General features: G+C 43.2%; 1 protein-coding gene across 2 annotated transcripts in view; it reads right to left on the bottom strand.

Annotated features, from left to right (window-relative positions):
• PRICKLE2 (prickle planar cell polarity protein 2) overlaps positions 1-15,202 on the bottom strand; it is a 376,986-nt gene extending 361,784 nt beyond the window's left edge. Inside the window, exons 1-2 of one of the 2 annotated variants that reach the window (XM_053929465.1) lie at positions 14,958-15,202; positions 14,213-14,298 (exon numbers count right to left, since the gene is read on the bottom strand). In XM_053929465.1, coding sequence (XP_053785440.1) covers positions 14,213-14,298; positions 14,958-15,107 — 236 coding nt within the window. In that variant the 5' untranslated portion in view covers positions 15,108-15,202. The remainder of the gene's footprint in view (positions 1-14,212; positions 14,299-14,957) is intronic. The other variant, XM_053929466.1, reaches the window with a different exon arrangement.
• Positions 15,203-15,881: the final 679 nt, after the last annotated feature.

The following is a 15,881-nucleotide window of genomic DNA, read 5'->3' as shown; positions in this document are numbered from 1 at the left end:
AGGTCCAAAGAGGTATGTTTCCAAACATCAGAGGTGCACCATCATGCACTTCCAAAGGCATTTGCTGCTTGCCACACTTCTGCAACTTCTCACTGGGTGAGCCCTTGGCATTTGGGACAGGACCACCATCATGGGGAAGCTCTCTCTCAGAGTCTGTGGAAGGTTTCACAGCCCTGTCCCCAGCCCACTAAACACCCATGGCAGCACTCCCAAGTCACTGTGACAAGAAAACAGACATGCAGCCATGAGTGGCCAAATGCCCATGTCCCTAGATACAGAAGTCATTTTTGACCTTCTAGATGTAATAGTTTTATAGTGGTTGTTTTTCTGTCATCTTTTAAATAATATAATCATTGCTATGAGTATTGTTTATACCATGGACAACTCCAAATCCTAAGGAATCTTAAGAGGTCTTTTAATCTCTCTGACAAAGTGAACAAAGCTTAGTTGAAAACATGAGAATATGCATACCGGTTTTTTGTTTTTTCTTTAATCTTCAGTTGAGGACATTGATGTGTCAGAAGCAGAGATTGGCTGTCTTTGTATACACCCAGATCGGGAATCTGCGCTGGACCGGGGATCATATGCATCCTGACTGGGGGTTGCCCGCACCTGTGCCCGGGCTGGGGATGAACTCACAACCTAGGTATGTGCCCTGACTAGGAACCAAATCCACAACCTTTTAGTTACGGAAGATGCTCCAACCACTGAGCCACATTGGCCAGGGCAAGAGTATGCATACTATTTTAATAATTCCTAGGAAAAAAGATCCTACAGTTCATTGAACACAGGCTTCACCATTCCACACAAATATATTTTATAACAGCCATTTATATTCAACTCACAAATAAACAGAAACATTAGAAATGGTAATACCGCTAAGAAAAGAAATGATATCTTCTCATGCATCTGCCTGATGGGCTCCTTTGCCCTATTTTCTAATGAGTTGTTTCATGTTTCTGTATTAGAACTGTTTCATATTTTAAAAATTAGACATCTGTATATCATACATGTTCCAATAATTTTCCCAATTTGTTATTGACAATTTTAATTAAGTTATTCATGTCAGAATAATCCATCTTCTTTTATGACTTCTGAGTTTCTTATCATCCATTCATTTATTCATTCACTTAACAAATTCTGTCGAGATTTTGCTATGCACCAGGTATTTTTCTGGATGTCGGGGAACCAAACAAAGGAGACAGAAAAAAATATCCTCATAAAACTCAAAGTCTTGTGTAGGCTAAAGTAGTTAATTCTAGGGCAGAATGAAAGCCAGATAATCCATTGCAAATATAATAACGTCAAGTAATGATAAGTGCTCTGAAAGACATGAGAGGCAGGGCAAGGGGCATGACTGGGCTACTGTTTTCGGATGGTCAGTGAACACTGCTCTAAGGAACAACAGTGGGGGAGAGGCCAGGAGAGAAGAGAGGCAACAGACCTTGTGGGTATGTGGGGGAGCCAATCCTGGGACAGGTCCTAGCAAAGGCAAATGCCATGAGGTAGGAATAACGCTTGCTGAGTTTGGTGACCAGTAAGGTGGCCAGAGTGGCTAGAGGGTAGAGAGTGAGAGAGAGAAAAAGAAAGGGGAAATATTTGAATTTACATATGTTTTTACTTTCCAAATTTATACAAGTATTCATCCACAATAAAATTTAATTTTTTATTTAAAAGTTTTAGATTAATACCTTTTTATTCCAAATGCAAAGCTGCTTGTCCTGGCACCCTTCATTGAATCATGCCCCTCTCCACCCCTGGCTTTTACATGTCACCTTCACCACACACCACTGTGCCGAAAAGACTTCAATCTAGTTTTGCAGGTGTTCTGGTCTGTCACAGGGATCTATTCCTGTTCCAGTACCATATTGTTTACATTTGCATAGCCTTACAATGTATTTTGCGATCTGGTGGGGTTAAAACTTTTAGTTATCTTCATAGATACCAGACCTTGGCTGGTTCTAACTTCCAGTTGATGAAAGAACTTAAAAACCACTTTATTAAAATCCATGTCTTCTAAGCGATAGGAAAAAAGGAGGCAGCCAAGAATATACTAAAACTTAAGTGGGGACTCAGTGCAGGGTGGTGGCAGGAAGGCTCTCTTTCCAAACTAAACTCCTAGTCCTCAACATCAATACCAATCCTTTAGCAGTTTTCCGAACTACTTTGTGGTAAGAAAGCTTGTGAACTGTTAAGCTAGACAATCACTTAAATCATGATCATCTGATTTCCCTGATGTCACTGTCAAGTCCTGGAAGGCTGGGGTATGGTGCTGACCAATGGTTCTCAATCTCTGTTCCCTGGACCAGCAACAGTAGCACCTAATTCATGATATGTACATTCTAAGCACTGAGATTTAATGAATGAGAAACCCTGAGGGGGAGGCAAACAGCCCTACAACTGTTTAGAATCTATGAGATCTCTCCAGAACCAGGAATATAATATAGTGTTTAAGAGCCCAAACTATAGCCAGGGTCCTAAGATTTAACCTCGGTTTCATACTCACTAGCTTTAAAGTTACTTTGGGGAAGTAAGTAACTTTAACTTGCTGCACCTCATTTCTTCATGAAACCAATGTCAATACTAGTATCTATCTCAAAAAGGGTTTCAACAATTAAATAAGAGAATATAAGAAATATGCTTTGAATCTAATAGCCCTGTCACAGTGTAACTGTTCAATTAATGATAGCTGCTAGTAGGATGATGATAATGAAAAAAATCATAATTTTCTTTCATTTTATTTCATATAATTTATTCTGAATAGCCTAGATGCATGCATGCTGGATTTAACAGAAATCAGGGAATGGTGAAGAACAATTAATGTTATACTTTTTTTCTGGTTCCATTTACAGAGAAGGGGCAGTGGGTGTGTTAGCTCTGGCACAATTTTGTGGAGATGAGACCTATCTGTGGTATCATGAAGAATTTCCTTTTCTAAAGAAGACCTTTTTTTTGCCTTTAAAGTGAATCAATTCTATAGCCTAGACATTAATTAAAAGACCCCAAGGCCAAAAGCTCTTCCTTCAAATAACTGTCGGCAGACTACCAGTTCATTTCCTATACATCTCACTGGCAAGGCCAACAAAAGCTAAAAGAAGATGGATGGACTTCATAGGGTGACCTGGGGGTCAACTGATTCAGACAGCTGAATTCGTCAATATGGACAGGAAATTCCATTCACTAATAGCAGCTTGTTACAGTCCCCTCCTGTTGCAAGCATTTAATGGTGCCTAGAAAAGACAAGTAAAACACATTCCCAAAGGTGCCCCAATGTCAAGGCCCCACCTCCATGCCTCTGCGGTTTTACAAATAACACATTTACAAAGCCCTAGTTGGGCACATTACTTAAGAGCATAAAACTGTATATGCTTTATTACCATAATGACTATCATGGGTTCCCCCCCAAAAAACATCCACCTGGAATACCTAAGTGTAATATAGTGGAAAAAGGGTCTTTGCAATGTGATAAGTTAAGGACTTTGAGATAAGATTACCCGGGGTTAGGGAGAGTCCAAATCCAATGACAAGTCCTTACAAGAGAAGAGCAGGGAAAGGGACAGAGGTGCACAGGGAAAACCCTGTGTGATGACAAAGGCAGAGGTGGGAGCGATACCTCCATAAGCCAAGAATGCCAAGGAGAGCCAAAAGCCACCAGAGGCTAAGACACAGGCACAGACAGAACCTTAAGAGGGAAACAACCCTGCTGACACCTTGATTTTGGACTTCTAGCCTTCAAAACTCTAACGATCAAATTTCCATTATTTGAAGCCACCAGGTTTGCAGCCAGTTCTTTTGGTAGCTCCAGAAAACTAATACAACTATGTAAAATTCTAAGTAGTAAAACCAGATGGAAATCACACTTGAAGGCTAAGAGTATTTCTCTGTGGGTGTTGAAGTTACTTTTTTTTTTAATCATTTGACTCTCCAAATTGAATTTTCCAAATATCTACACTGCACATTTATCATCCAAGAATTTGATCAAAATTAATTTAAAATAAGAAGTAAAACTGCCTCAAAATACTGTTATCAGTATCAGGATTTTGAAAATTTAAGAGAAAAAAAAATCTGAAACCTTTGCAATTGGAAATATCTATTAAATTGTTCCACTTCCCAGAAACCAGAAAAACATCTATACATATTTACAGAGGGAGAGGAAAAGAGAGACACAGAAAAAGAGAAAAATTGACCAGCTGCCTCCCACTGAATCTGCAACCTAAGCATGTGCCCTGACAGAGAACTGAATCTGAGATCCTTCAGTTTATGGATGACATGCCAATCAAGTAAGCCACAATGGCCAGGGCCAGAAAAACATATTTATGTGTCCTTGCTGTCACTTGAAACATTCCACACCCAAAATGATGGAGATATTCCCCTGTTACATATTGTTTCCAATTTTTTGGCTTCATAAAGATTCAAGGAGCCTGTCATGATTCCCAAACAACTCAATAAGCTGCTGGAGAATCTCCAAAGGCAGAATCATCAAGGATGCAAATGACAGGAGTGCTCCTGTGTGCCTGATTGGGAAAAAAGACTTTGAGAAATTATATTATCAGAGTAATTTCATAGTGTGTTGAAGGAAGAAAACACCTGCATTCTTTTAATAAGTCCCCTGGAGGCCTAATTCCTCAGCACTTAAACTTGGAAGACCTACTCTGGGTGTTACATATACACATAATGAACCAGCTTTCAAGAATTGTGAAAGCAGTTTCTGCATCACCAAGTAGTACCAGACATAAAATCAAATAATGCTCTCATTAAATGCTTTCCAATGGTCAAATATGCTTGCACTTGTTTTGCAACATGGTGTCAAGATCAGTAAAGCACTGGGGAGCAAAAGCTGAAAAGTGTAGGTCCAAACACTGGATAGTTACCATCTTGTTTATTATTTGTTGACTTAAAGTTGGCCACGGAAGGGATGGACTGTAAACTCCCTTCCTTGACCAATCCCTTTTTTGGAGATTTCATCCAGCATACATACAAAGGACATTTCTGATGACTACCCCTGCCCCTCCACAAACTGGCCAGATTGCTCAATTTAACACCAAAGCTGTAAACAGGCTGAATAGCCCTTTTACTGTGTGCAGATCTGATTAGAAAACTGCCAATGACCTCCTACTGGAAATCACACTGTAATTTGATTCAATTTTTCACCTATCAGACACCCCAATAAGTTCAACACTACACCCTCTGGCTTTATAGGAGTTTCATCTTTAAGACACCAGCCTTAAAGAAAGCAACTAGCCCAGGGTTCTTCAAATATTTAATTCATAGTAGACAACAGTCAGGTCTCATTACCAAGCCATTGAGAATATAAGACTCTGTTTTCTCCAAGGTATAGTTTTACATTTAGACCAGGAGAGTCAAAATGCCAAAATGCACCATGGCCGGGTAGCTCAGCTGGTTGGAGTATTGTTCGTGCACCAAAAAGGATGCAGGTTCAATCCCCAGTCAGGGTGTGCAAGGGAGCCAACCCATTGATATTTCTCACATCAATGTTTCTTTCTCTCTCTCTTTCTCTTCCCCCCCACTCTCTCTCTCTCTCTCTCTCTCTCTCTCTCTCTCTCTCTCTCTCTCTCTCGTCAATAAACATATACTTGAGTAAGGATTTTTTTAAAAAGCCAAAATGCTCGGTTAAAAGACTTTTGATCTTGAGCCCTAAAGATTTGGTTTCAAATCCTGACTCCACTACTTGTTACCTGTGTGATCTGGAGCATGTTACTTGACCATCTTGGGCCTCAGTTTCCTCACATTTAAAGACTAACTAGAGGATCCAGGAGTATATCTCTAAAATATAAAACACATGCTTCAGAGAACTGTTCTGAGGATGACATGGGGGTGATGTGTGACGGAAGCCAAGCACACAGCAGGTCCTCAGCAATGTTATCTCCTTTCTCCTGGAGGGGATCTCCCAGACAGGGACGAGTTAGCTGCTCTGACAACTTGCTCAGTACAGTTGTCCCTGCCAAGTGGCAATTTTATTGCCATTCTTATCACCCTTCCCACTGTGTATAATTCACTCACTTGCTTCTTCAAATCAGATGTCTACAGCAGCCAGCCAATAAGGTAAAGGAGTGAGGCAGGCCAGGTGTAATGATAGAGAATGGTGACATGTGTGGGCAAGCTGAATACGTGTTCTATCTAAAAGAAAGGAAGGGATATAAGCCCAGAGTTGCTAGAAACTTTCATTATTCCAGAGAAAATTTGAAATTTTATTTTTTCCACAAAATATCAAATGTTGGCAAATTAATTAAAATTTTAAATCCTGTGCACTCTCAACAAAATAGGTACAGGATAGATCTTATCTCAGGAGTTTCCAGGGCATGATCTTCGGTCAAATATTGTAAAAATATCCTTGTTTCTCATGCCTTAGAAGAGGGAGAGCTGTGTAAGGAGTTTTATTTGATGCTACAAATAAAATTGTTTAGCATGGCACACTGGAACCCACAAAAATTCACACTTATTAAGCAGGCTTAGGTAAAATAGACTAAGTGTTGCCTTGATGATGTGTGATTTTCATCTTGGACATGAATATTCATGGTCTGGTTGGTAGATGAAAGGCACCAAAAAAAGGCCCCTTTTATATACTGACCCCAGGGGCAGAGTTTAAATGTTTTCTTCCTATTAGAGTTTGCAAATTGTTTTTACCAACATCATATGCACACTTCACTTAAGCAAAAAGACTGTGAGGGTATAGGGTCCAATTCTACTAAAGTCCACTTCATCTCAAGTGCATATGGCCCCAGATGAGTGTATGAACCTGCTATTCCTTCAGTCTCATTCCTTTAGAACCCAAACCCCCACATTAAGGGGGACTCCACTATCTCTTTTAAGCTAAGTCGCTAAGACAAGAATCATCACCCCCATTTAACAAAGGGTGAAGGCTCATGGTGGTAAAGTGGCTTGTTCTCTGTCATAGAACCTGCAATTTCTAGGGCCATGAACTAGGACTTTTTACTCCTTATCCAGTCTTGTGTCCATTGAAACTTCTGCAACCACAAACATATATGAAGCCCATGCTACACGCCATATACAGAGAGGCAACTCCATGCATTATCCTATTTAGTCCTCATAACAACCTCATAAGATAACCTTGAACTTATAAGTAATATCATTTCCATTTTTCAGATTAAAAAAATCAAGAATGGCTGGGAAAGGTTAAGTCACTTCCCCAAGAATAGTAAGAGTCAGAACCAAGACTGCAATCCCAGCAAAATGTCTTCAAAGCCTTTAACCACTGAGCTATCATACTCTCTCATAAGCCTTTACAAGCTTCCTAGAAGTATTTATGATAGACACATTCCTCCCCAGAGATCACCAACCCCCCATGGCTCTCCCTAATGCAAGGCAGGTAGAACCCTTTTGATCTCAGAATGTTCAGTGATGGGGAATCCTTCCCTTTAGGGAATGTTCTCTCTCTCCACAGGGAATTCCCTCTGGGTAGTCATTAATTACAAAGTTAAAAGGATCATCCAGCTTTCCAAACTGAGAGACCACGAAATAACAAATTTATTTGATTCCCCCTCATCCCACTAACCTTAAACAACAGAAATCTAAGGTTGAATGGCAATCTTTCAACAGAATGTGGGTATCACTTTCCGAATTAAAGACAAAGTGTATTTTGAAAACAAGATGACTGACATCAATGCTCTGTGTTTTCTCACTAACATCAGGTATAAACTGTCATGCAGGGTGATTAAACAAGGATTAATTATGAGGTTGCTATACAAGCTGGAGTGTTTCAGAGTTTCAGCCCAAAGAACACAGAAATACTCTCAAATTTTTTAAGGAGTAGGACTGAAAATTGGCACCATCTTTTTTGGAGGGCAATTTGATAAGAGCATTGGATAGGCAGGTTGTGGCATAAAAAAAACTATTGCCATATAGAATCTAATAAGGAACAATAGAAAACCACCAAAGTGGCCATGAATAGAAAAATTTTAATTCAATGATAACCCATACACTGGATTCTAAAAACGAATAAATGTATTAGATCTTTTTGCCTAAAATGTAAAGATGTCTAAAAAGTATGTCTAAGTATCAAAAAAGTAAGCTACAAAAGACTATATGCAGAATGTGTATTTTCTGTTAACATATAACTTGAATGAATCTGAGGAAATAAACACCATGATGTAAATATGTATCTCTAGCTGTTTGCCAGGTAGTAAATACTTTCAGTTTTGCAGACCATGAGGGCTATCACAATGATTCAATTCCGTTACAGCAAAAGCAGTCACAGATGATACTAAATAAATGGGCATGGCTGTGTTCCATTAAAACTTTATTTATGGAGTTAAAATGTTAATTTCATATCATTTTTATGTGCCACAAAATGTTATTCTTCTTTTGATTTTTTTCCCAGCCATTTTAAAATGGGAAAACTATGCTTAGCTAGGAGGGTATACAGAAACAAATAGCCAGCTGATTTTGTCCCACTGGTAGTGGTTTGCTGACCCTTGCTTTCAAAGATATAATTAAGGGTTTTCTTCTCTGTGCTTTGTATGTTTGTGTGTGTGTGTGTGATTTTTAAATCTTCTATAATAGCCATGTCTTATTTCAAAATCAGAGACAACAATACGAACATACAGAGTGGGGCAAAAGTAGATTCACAGTTTTTCATATGGAAAATAATACAATTAATAACAAGAAAAAACTCTGTGTTTCACATACTCACAACTGTAAGCCTACTTTTGCCACATCCTGTATTGGAATGAATTGATATGTTTCCTCAGGGGAAAAACCCTATTAAAGTATTCCCGCTTCTATCAGGCATGTTATCAAATGCCAATGACATAAGGTGAGCCAGCCAACAATCTTCTTAGATGCTAGGTATCTTTCCTTACCTCGAGGGCTCCAGACATGTCTTAAATGTATGCACACCTTTCTACCACCCCTTTTCTTGGCACATCAATTGACTGAGACAGGATTTTTTTTTTCCTTAAGCAAAAATCCATTTCTTAGCCAAATTACAATCCACTAAAGGAAATCAGGCTGGCATCTCCCCAAATTACCGCTCTAGTCATCAATCAACACAATTGCCAGGGCAACTAAGGAGAGATGCTTTTCAAGACACAGTGTTGGCTAACCCAGCAGCGCTGCCTGTGGAGCAACTGCACAGTGCCAAAGCATCCTGCCTAGAGAGGCAGCCACTGACAAACTGCTCTGCATAGCTAAACCGAACTCACAAAGCTACCACTGCTCTGGACTTTCCATGTCAGCTGTTTCAGAAAGTGCAACTCCTGGAGGCTTGTTCTGAAAGCCAGCCTTTTAATGCTAGAGTTGAATATTCATTTATCAGCAAAGCTGAACTGTTAAAGGGATTACAAGGAGCTTAGAAGCCACTGGCAGTTCATTGATCTGGTCTTGCAAGTCTCATCTCCACGTGCCCTATAGAAATGGCTTTGGTCTTTTCCCCGATTCTTTGGTTGCCTTTGATTTTTTATTTTAGCACCATTCTCATCCAAGTTGGAGGGGTTGTTTCCTCTAGCCTTGATTTGAAAAGGTTCTCAGATTCCTTTCTTCTAAAACTAAGAGAAGCTATTGCATATTCCCCTGGATAGTGGTAGAGACCAGGGGTTGGCCAATATTTTCTGTAAAGGGTCAGAGAGTAAGTGTTTTTGGCTTTGTTGGCCATCCAATTGGTTGTGACTTCTCAACTCTATCACTGAAGCGGTAAAACTGCCACCAACAATATGGAAACTAATGGGCATGACTTTGTTCAGATAACTATTTATTTATGGACACTGAAATTTGAATTTCATATAATTTTCATATGTCATGAAATATTATTCTTTTGGTTTTTCCCACCCATTAAAAATGTCATGTGAGCCATAAAAAATAGGAGAAGGGTGGGTTTGGCCAGCAGGGCGGAGTCTGCCAATGCCAATGGTCCCTGGGCCAGCAGTATCAGCATCACCTGGGAACTTGTTACTTATGCAAAATCTCAGGCCCCTGCCCCAAGCCTGTTGAATCAGAATCTGCACTTGAACTAGATCCCCTGGTAACTCATGTGTTAGCCAAATTTGAGAAGTCCTGGTCCAGAACACAGAATTTGGAAGTCAGACAGGATGGGAATACTATTGACTAGCTGGCTGTAGAACTTTAGGCAACTTGTTTAACTCTCTTAAACTCAGTTTCCTTATCTATTAAAATGGATATAAATAACTATGACCATCTCCAAAAACTGTTGTGAGTGCAAGAGAGGAAGGATAGAAAACACTTGCCTGGCATTGTCAATGCTTTAATAATGGTAGCTAATATTACAGAAGCCTGTTCTTTCTAAAATCACATTTGAAGAGATGAGGATGTTCACCCAGTATTTGCAAGCTCCAATAACTTCTGGGCCCTGAAATGTCATCTAAATATTTGAAGAAGTCCTTCAATTCCAATGGAATATTGGAGACTATGATAAGCCAAGGTCACATCCTTCCAAAGGGAGCACACTCATGTCTGCCAGTTACTGTCATGAAGCAGTAGTCCCCATGTTATCACACATCTGGATTTTCCAACTGAAGTTGGAACCTGAATTTTAAGGTAAGACAAAACCTCTTTATTTCACACACACTGTGCAGACCAAACAAAACCCACTTGCAAGGCTGGATGTGACCCAAGGCCCTCTAGTTTGTGACCTTTGCCTTAGAATAGAGACATAATAAGAGGAGGGGAGTCACAAGGAAATGAGTATGGGTTTTAAAGCCAAATCCCAGCAGCTCTGAGCCTTAGTTTCCTCATCAGGAAAATAATCATATGTACCTCAGGGTTTGGTGAGGATTAAAGAGAAATATATGTAAAACATGAAGGCACAGCTCTGGACAGAGTGAGTACTCATCATTATTACTACTGATGTTGTTTTGATATTATTTTTTAAATTCATCAGCGCCCAGGCATTCAAAGGGTAAGCCTTCACTGTAAAAATGGCTATTTTTCTCTCCCTGCTCAATCTGGTTGCAAACAAGCAAGCCCAATTAACCCCTAATCAGAATGCTGTCTCATACTAGAGTGTGCTTAGTTACTAGTGATTTTGTTCTGGCCGAAGTCCATGAGATGCCTTAATCTTTCTCTTAATGAAAATGCCCTTTCAGCCTGGCCACTGCAGGGTTTGTCCGAGGCTGCCTGTAGGTGCTTTTACTCAGGGCCAGGCCATCTGTAGGAAGCAGTGCCTATCTTTGATCCCCAGCTGCCCTCAATCAGGTGGAGGATAGCTGACAATTGTGAGTCCTCTGCCCTCCAAGACACATAAATCCTTCTCGGTTTTTCAGAAATCCTAAAAAAAAAAAAATCCCCATATTTGCCACCAAAAGGCGGGGGTGACAATACAAATGGGGAGAGTGTGGAAAATCCCCACAGATAAAATAGACTTCTACAGGACTTTAGGCATCTTTCCTCACCCAGAGGGAGCCCCAAAGTGTGGAGGACACTCTAGCATGCACAGTGCTTGGGGTCCTACATCAGGCTCTCAGTCTCTGACACACACACACACAAACCAACCTGGAATCTTGGCAGAGTTGGGCTCAGGTTCAGTAAGTCTTGGGCAGGGCCTGAGGGTTTGCATTTCTAACAAACTTGCATGAGACCGTGGTACTGATGGTTCCTTTCTGGGGTTTAAACCAGCAGGAGCATCCTTTCAGGCTTCATTTAGGTCTCTGCTGAAATGTCACTCCTCAGAGAGTCCTATCCTGGCCACCTTATCTAAAATGCAATTTTTTGTTGAATAAGAGCAGAAATCCTGTCTGGTTTTGCTCTTTGCTGTATCCCCAGCACCAACAGAGTGCCTGGCACAAAGCAGGTACAAATATTTGTTCAGTAGAGAGATCCCAGTTTGACAGCTGAGGAAAATGAAACTCAGGGAGCCTAAGTCACACAGCTTGTCAAGGCCAAAGCAACACACTATCCCCACTTCTCTGAACTTCAAAGCCCTTGCTCTCTCCTCCACACCAGAGGGGGGAGCAAAGTTTGTTTACAGGCATTTCCTCCCTAGAATTTCAGTGCTTTTGTGCCTGAGGCAGTGACACAATTCTGATCTGCTTTGAGGAGATGCCTGCTGGTGCAGACAATGACTTCAGGGGGACCAGTGTGGAAGCAGAGAGGCTTGTTGAGTGTTAAAACTTAAGGTGCTTGGTACATTTGGGTTAGGGAAGTTCTCTCTCCATGGGTCAGCCCAGCAGGCCAGCATTTTCCTCCCTCAGGGCACAACTGTCTCTCCAGTCACAGGAGTAGGAAATGAGTATACTGTGGATTTCCAACTGCCAATAAGAATATTGTACTGTGACCCTCTTTTCCAAAAGGTCACCCAAAAGTATGCCTATTGGGGAAAAGGAGGGGGCAAAAGCAGGGAGCTGCTTCCTTTCCAGCAATGGGTGGAAATGCCATAAACACCCCATTCATGGAGCCAAAGTGAAGCCTTTCGGCTGTGAGGAAACTGCTTCACATGAAAACCTATCTCAGACTAATGAAAGGGTCTCTTTCCCAAAGAAAGGCTCCATAATGGGCTGAAAATGAAACACTTGTTCTCCCATCACAAAGTCAGCTGCATTAAAATGGCTTCAGGTTCTCCGAGAAGCTGTGGTCCTAAAAATCTAAGTGTCCTGGATGCCCAGCAGCCTCAGAAAGCTAGTTAGGTTTCCTCCTGAACAGTGGTTGACAGGAAGCTAAAAATAATCCAAAGTCTCTTATATTTACTGTGTGCCTGGTACTGGGCAAATAATGTATTTTCAATATTTCATTTAATCTGGACAATCATACTGTGAGGTAAGGTATTATTCCCACTTAGTGGTTAGGGAAACTGAAAACTAGGGAGAGTAAGTGACTGACTGAAGGTCAGAGGTCACAGACCAAAGGAGAGGAGCCAGGTACCCCACAGGCCTCTAAGCCAGAAGTTGACCCCAATGCTGCAGAATCGGGAGAAGCTGAAAAACACTGTGCCATTCATCATTCTGCCTACCCCCACCACCATTCACGCACAAGATGGATTGAAGAGGACACAATCAATAGTACTGGACCCTGGATTGGATTGACAAAATAGAACTTCTACACCTATCCCCATGTATCACCCACTTTCACAGTTGGGGCAGACAAGGCACAGTCCAGAACACATCTGTTTGGGTCACATTGGCATGGCTGATATCTGCGTAAGTCTGTCCATTACATATTTATAAGGTCACCTGGCCTTGCCTCTGATACACAAGTTATTAAATGCTCAGGAGCCATAGGGCTGCGCTCAGTGCCCTGAAACAAAGGCAAGGAGGCTGCCAGACCCATCTGAGGCAGGAACAAAAGCATTTAGTTTCTGAAGGAGTGAGTTGGGAGTTTCCTTATAACTGGTGCCCAGCACACATTACCAACTGGGAGAAAGTAGAGAAGCACACACAAAAGGAGAGAAAAAGATCAAAGCAGGCTTTTTCTCCCCAGTGTCCAGAAACAGCCCTCTTCAAAGGGGCATAGGAGTGGTGGGGAAAGATGCAATAATCAAAGAGAGAACGGGTTATGATGCTGGAAAATTTTCTTCTGTCACTGGTTTTTCCTTTTCGTGAAATTGCCAAAAAGGATCTGCCTCTTCTCTTAATATAGTCAAACTGAGAGCCAGCAAGCCTGCACCCCAATTTTTCCCAACCAGAGCCCCAGCAGCCAGAAGCATTGGGAGGGCATCAAGATCCCTTGTCTCCCAAACATAATCATTCCAATCCAGGCTGGGGCTGCCTGGAAGTCAACATTCACGGCACATTAATAAAAAACATCTGGCCACCGAAGAGGGTTGACACAGCACAGACGGGCAGTGGTGGATTTGCGGTTGGGACCCAGAGTTACAGGGGCTGAATTAAAAACACAATTGGAAAACACCAGCCAGTCCAGAGAGTCCTACACACACTGCACTATGGCTCTTGGAAACAATTCCATGCCAAGTTGAATTGTTTGGGGCTGAGTGACTTAGATATACAGAGTGTGGGTTCAAGGGACCCAACACTCCCCCATCAGGGAAATGCTCCCCTGCATCCCCCAGTGTCTGGCCACCACTTCCACCTTCAATATTTGTAGCAGATGTAGTCCTTAAAGGAATAGCCTTCGCATTCTTTCCATGTGGCTGACAAGTGAGATTTAGAAGAGGAGAAAAATAGACGTGTGTACATATATTGTTTTCACATATGCATACACACATATATCTCCCCACCCCCCATCCCCAAGTGTTTTGTCTTTAGAAATCAGATTTAAGGCGTCCTACCTCCATTTATGCAAGGCAAACCCAGGGCACTGGTCACCACAGGCAGTACATGGCTGGCCTCTCTCTATCCGCCCCAGTCCAGTCAACTTCAAAACAAAAAGACAACACAACATGTTTCCACCACAGAGGCTCCCTCCAAAGCCCCATGCTGTCCCAGTCAGGATACCCTACTCTCCCTACCCCACCTCATGTGATTGACTCCAATGATCCTCTTAGAGGTGGGGGAGCTGGGGCAGGGTGCTGTCGGTTCCCCAGGAGAGGTCTCCTGCATGAGGGTGTTCCGACCCAGGCAGGCTTTCTCTGGTAAGGGCTCCAAGCCACCAAGAAATGGCCATGACTGGGGCTTTGTCTCCCCGAGACACCTTGGTCACGGGTTTCTAAGAAACAAAAGCAAGACCGTTCCCCAGAGTCCCCGAGAAGCAACCGTGGCATGCGCTCGCAGACCAAGCTGGTGCTCCCGGGAATGGGGCAGCAGAGGACACCCCAAAAGACAGACCCGAAGTCAAGCCCGCGGCTAGAGCTCCAAGAAGCTGGACACTGGTGCTTTAGTGGTGGGATAACGATCTGCCTTAAAGGAAGAGGAGAGGGAGGAGGCTTTTAGGGGAGCCCCCAAACTGTGACATTGCGGGCCACAGCTCCTAGTCTGTTCTCGCCTCGGCTAGGGATCCGAACTTAACCCCTTTTTCACCTTGGAGCCCTGGCGCGCGCTCCAGACGCACCCCCGCCCTCCAGCGGGGCCGCTTACCTGGGGCCACAGGTGCGCGGCCGCCGGGCACAGGGAGACCCGGCAGGGGCGCTCGCGGCGGCCCAGAGGCACCCGGAGATTTGCCCCGCTCTGGTGGGGGACACTCACCGAGCGACTGGAGAGTCTTTTCCGGGAGCTCCGGCTGAACATGGCCGGGCGCCTGCTGCCCGCAGCGCGGTCCGTCGGTCTGTCCGCCCCACGGCTGGGAGGGTGGGTCGCCTGGGCGGGCACCTTCAGCGGCCAGGGGCTGGGCAGTCTCCGCCTCGAAGCCCGTGGCTCTCTCCGGAGCGCACGCCTCACCCTCCCCCCCTCCCAGTGCCTCCTGCTCTCCCGCCCTCCCGCCCGCAGGTCCCTCCCTCTCTCCCGGCATCCCCCCGCCCTCTGCGGCTTCGCCCGGCGGTCCACCGGCCCTTCCCATCGCTCCTCGCACCGGCTGTGCCTACTTTCTCGCGGTCCCTGGTCCCTGCTTCCCCGCCGCCTCACTGGGGCCAACTCCAGCCCACACCGGGGTCCGCCCCGCCCCCAAAGGCTCGCCCCTCACCCCGTCTCAGAAGTTGGGGAACACTACCACTTCAAGGCCCCCTGCTGCTGTAGCTGGGGGTGGAGGGACGCAGGTTAAGTATTTTTAAGTTAAGGTATAATTCACATCCAGTAAAATTTACCCTTTTTAGTGAACAATTCTGCCAATGTCGAGAAGTTCATACAGATCTGTAAGCACCACCACCACAATCAAGATATACAGCAATCCCATCACCCCTCAAAGAGACTGTTTTAAAAGTTTGTACCACGCATGTAACCCTTTAGTGTTCACTAAATGCTGGTAGATGTGGAGGAGGGGAGGGATGAAATATGCTCCTAAGTGTAAGGTGCCTGGACGGTAGTAGATGCTCATTAAGTGACGTTTCAATGATTGAACGAATGCAA

Source organism: Desmodus rotundus, chromosome 8 (assembly GCF_022682495.2).
Source record: "Desmodus rotundus isolate HL8 chromosome 8, HLdesRot8A.1, whole genome shotgun sequence".
NCBI lineage: Eukaryota > Metazoa > Chordata > Mammalia > Chiroptera > Phyllostomidae > Desmodus > Desmodus rotundus.
This window is presented reverse-complemented; position numbering and strand designations above follow the sequence as displayed.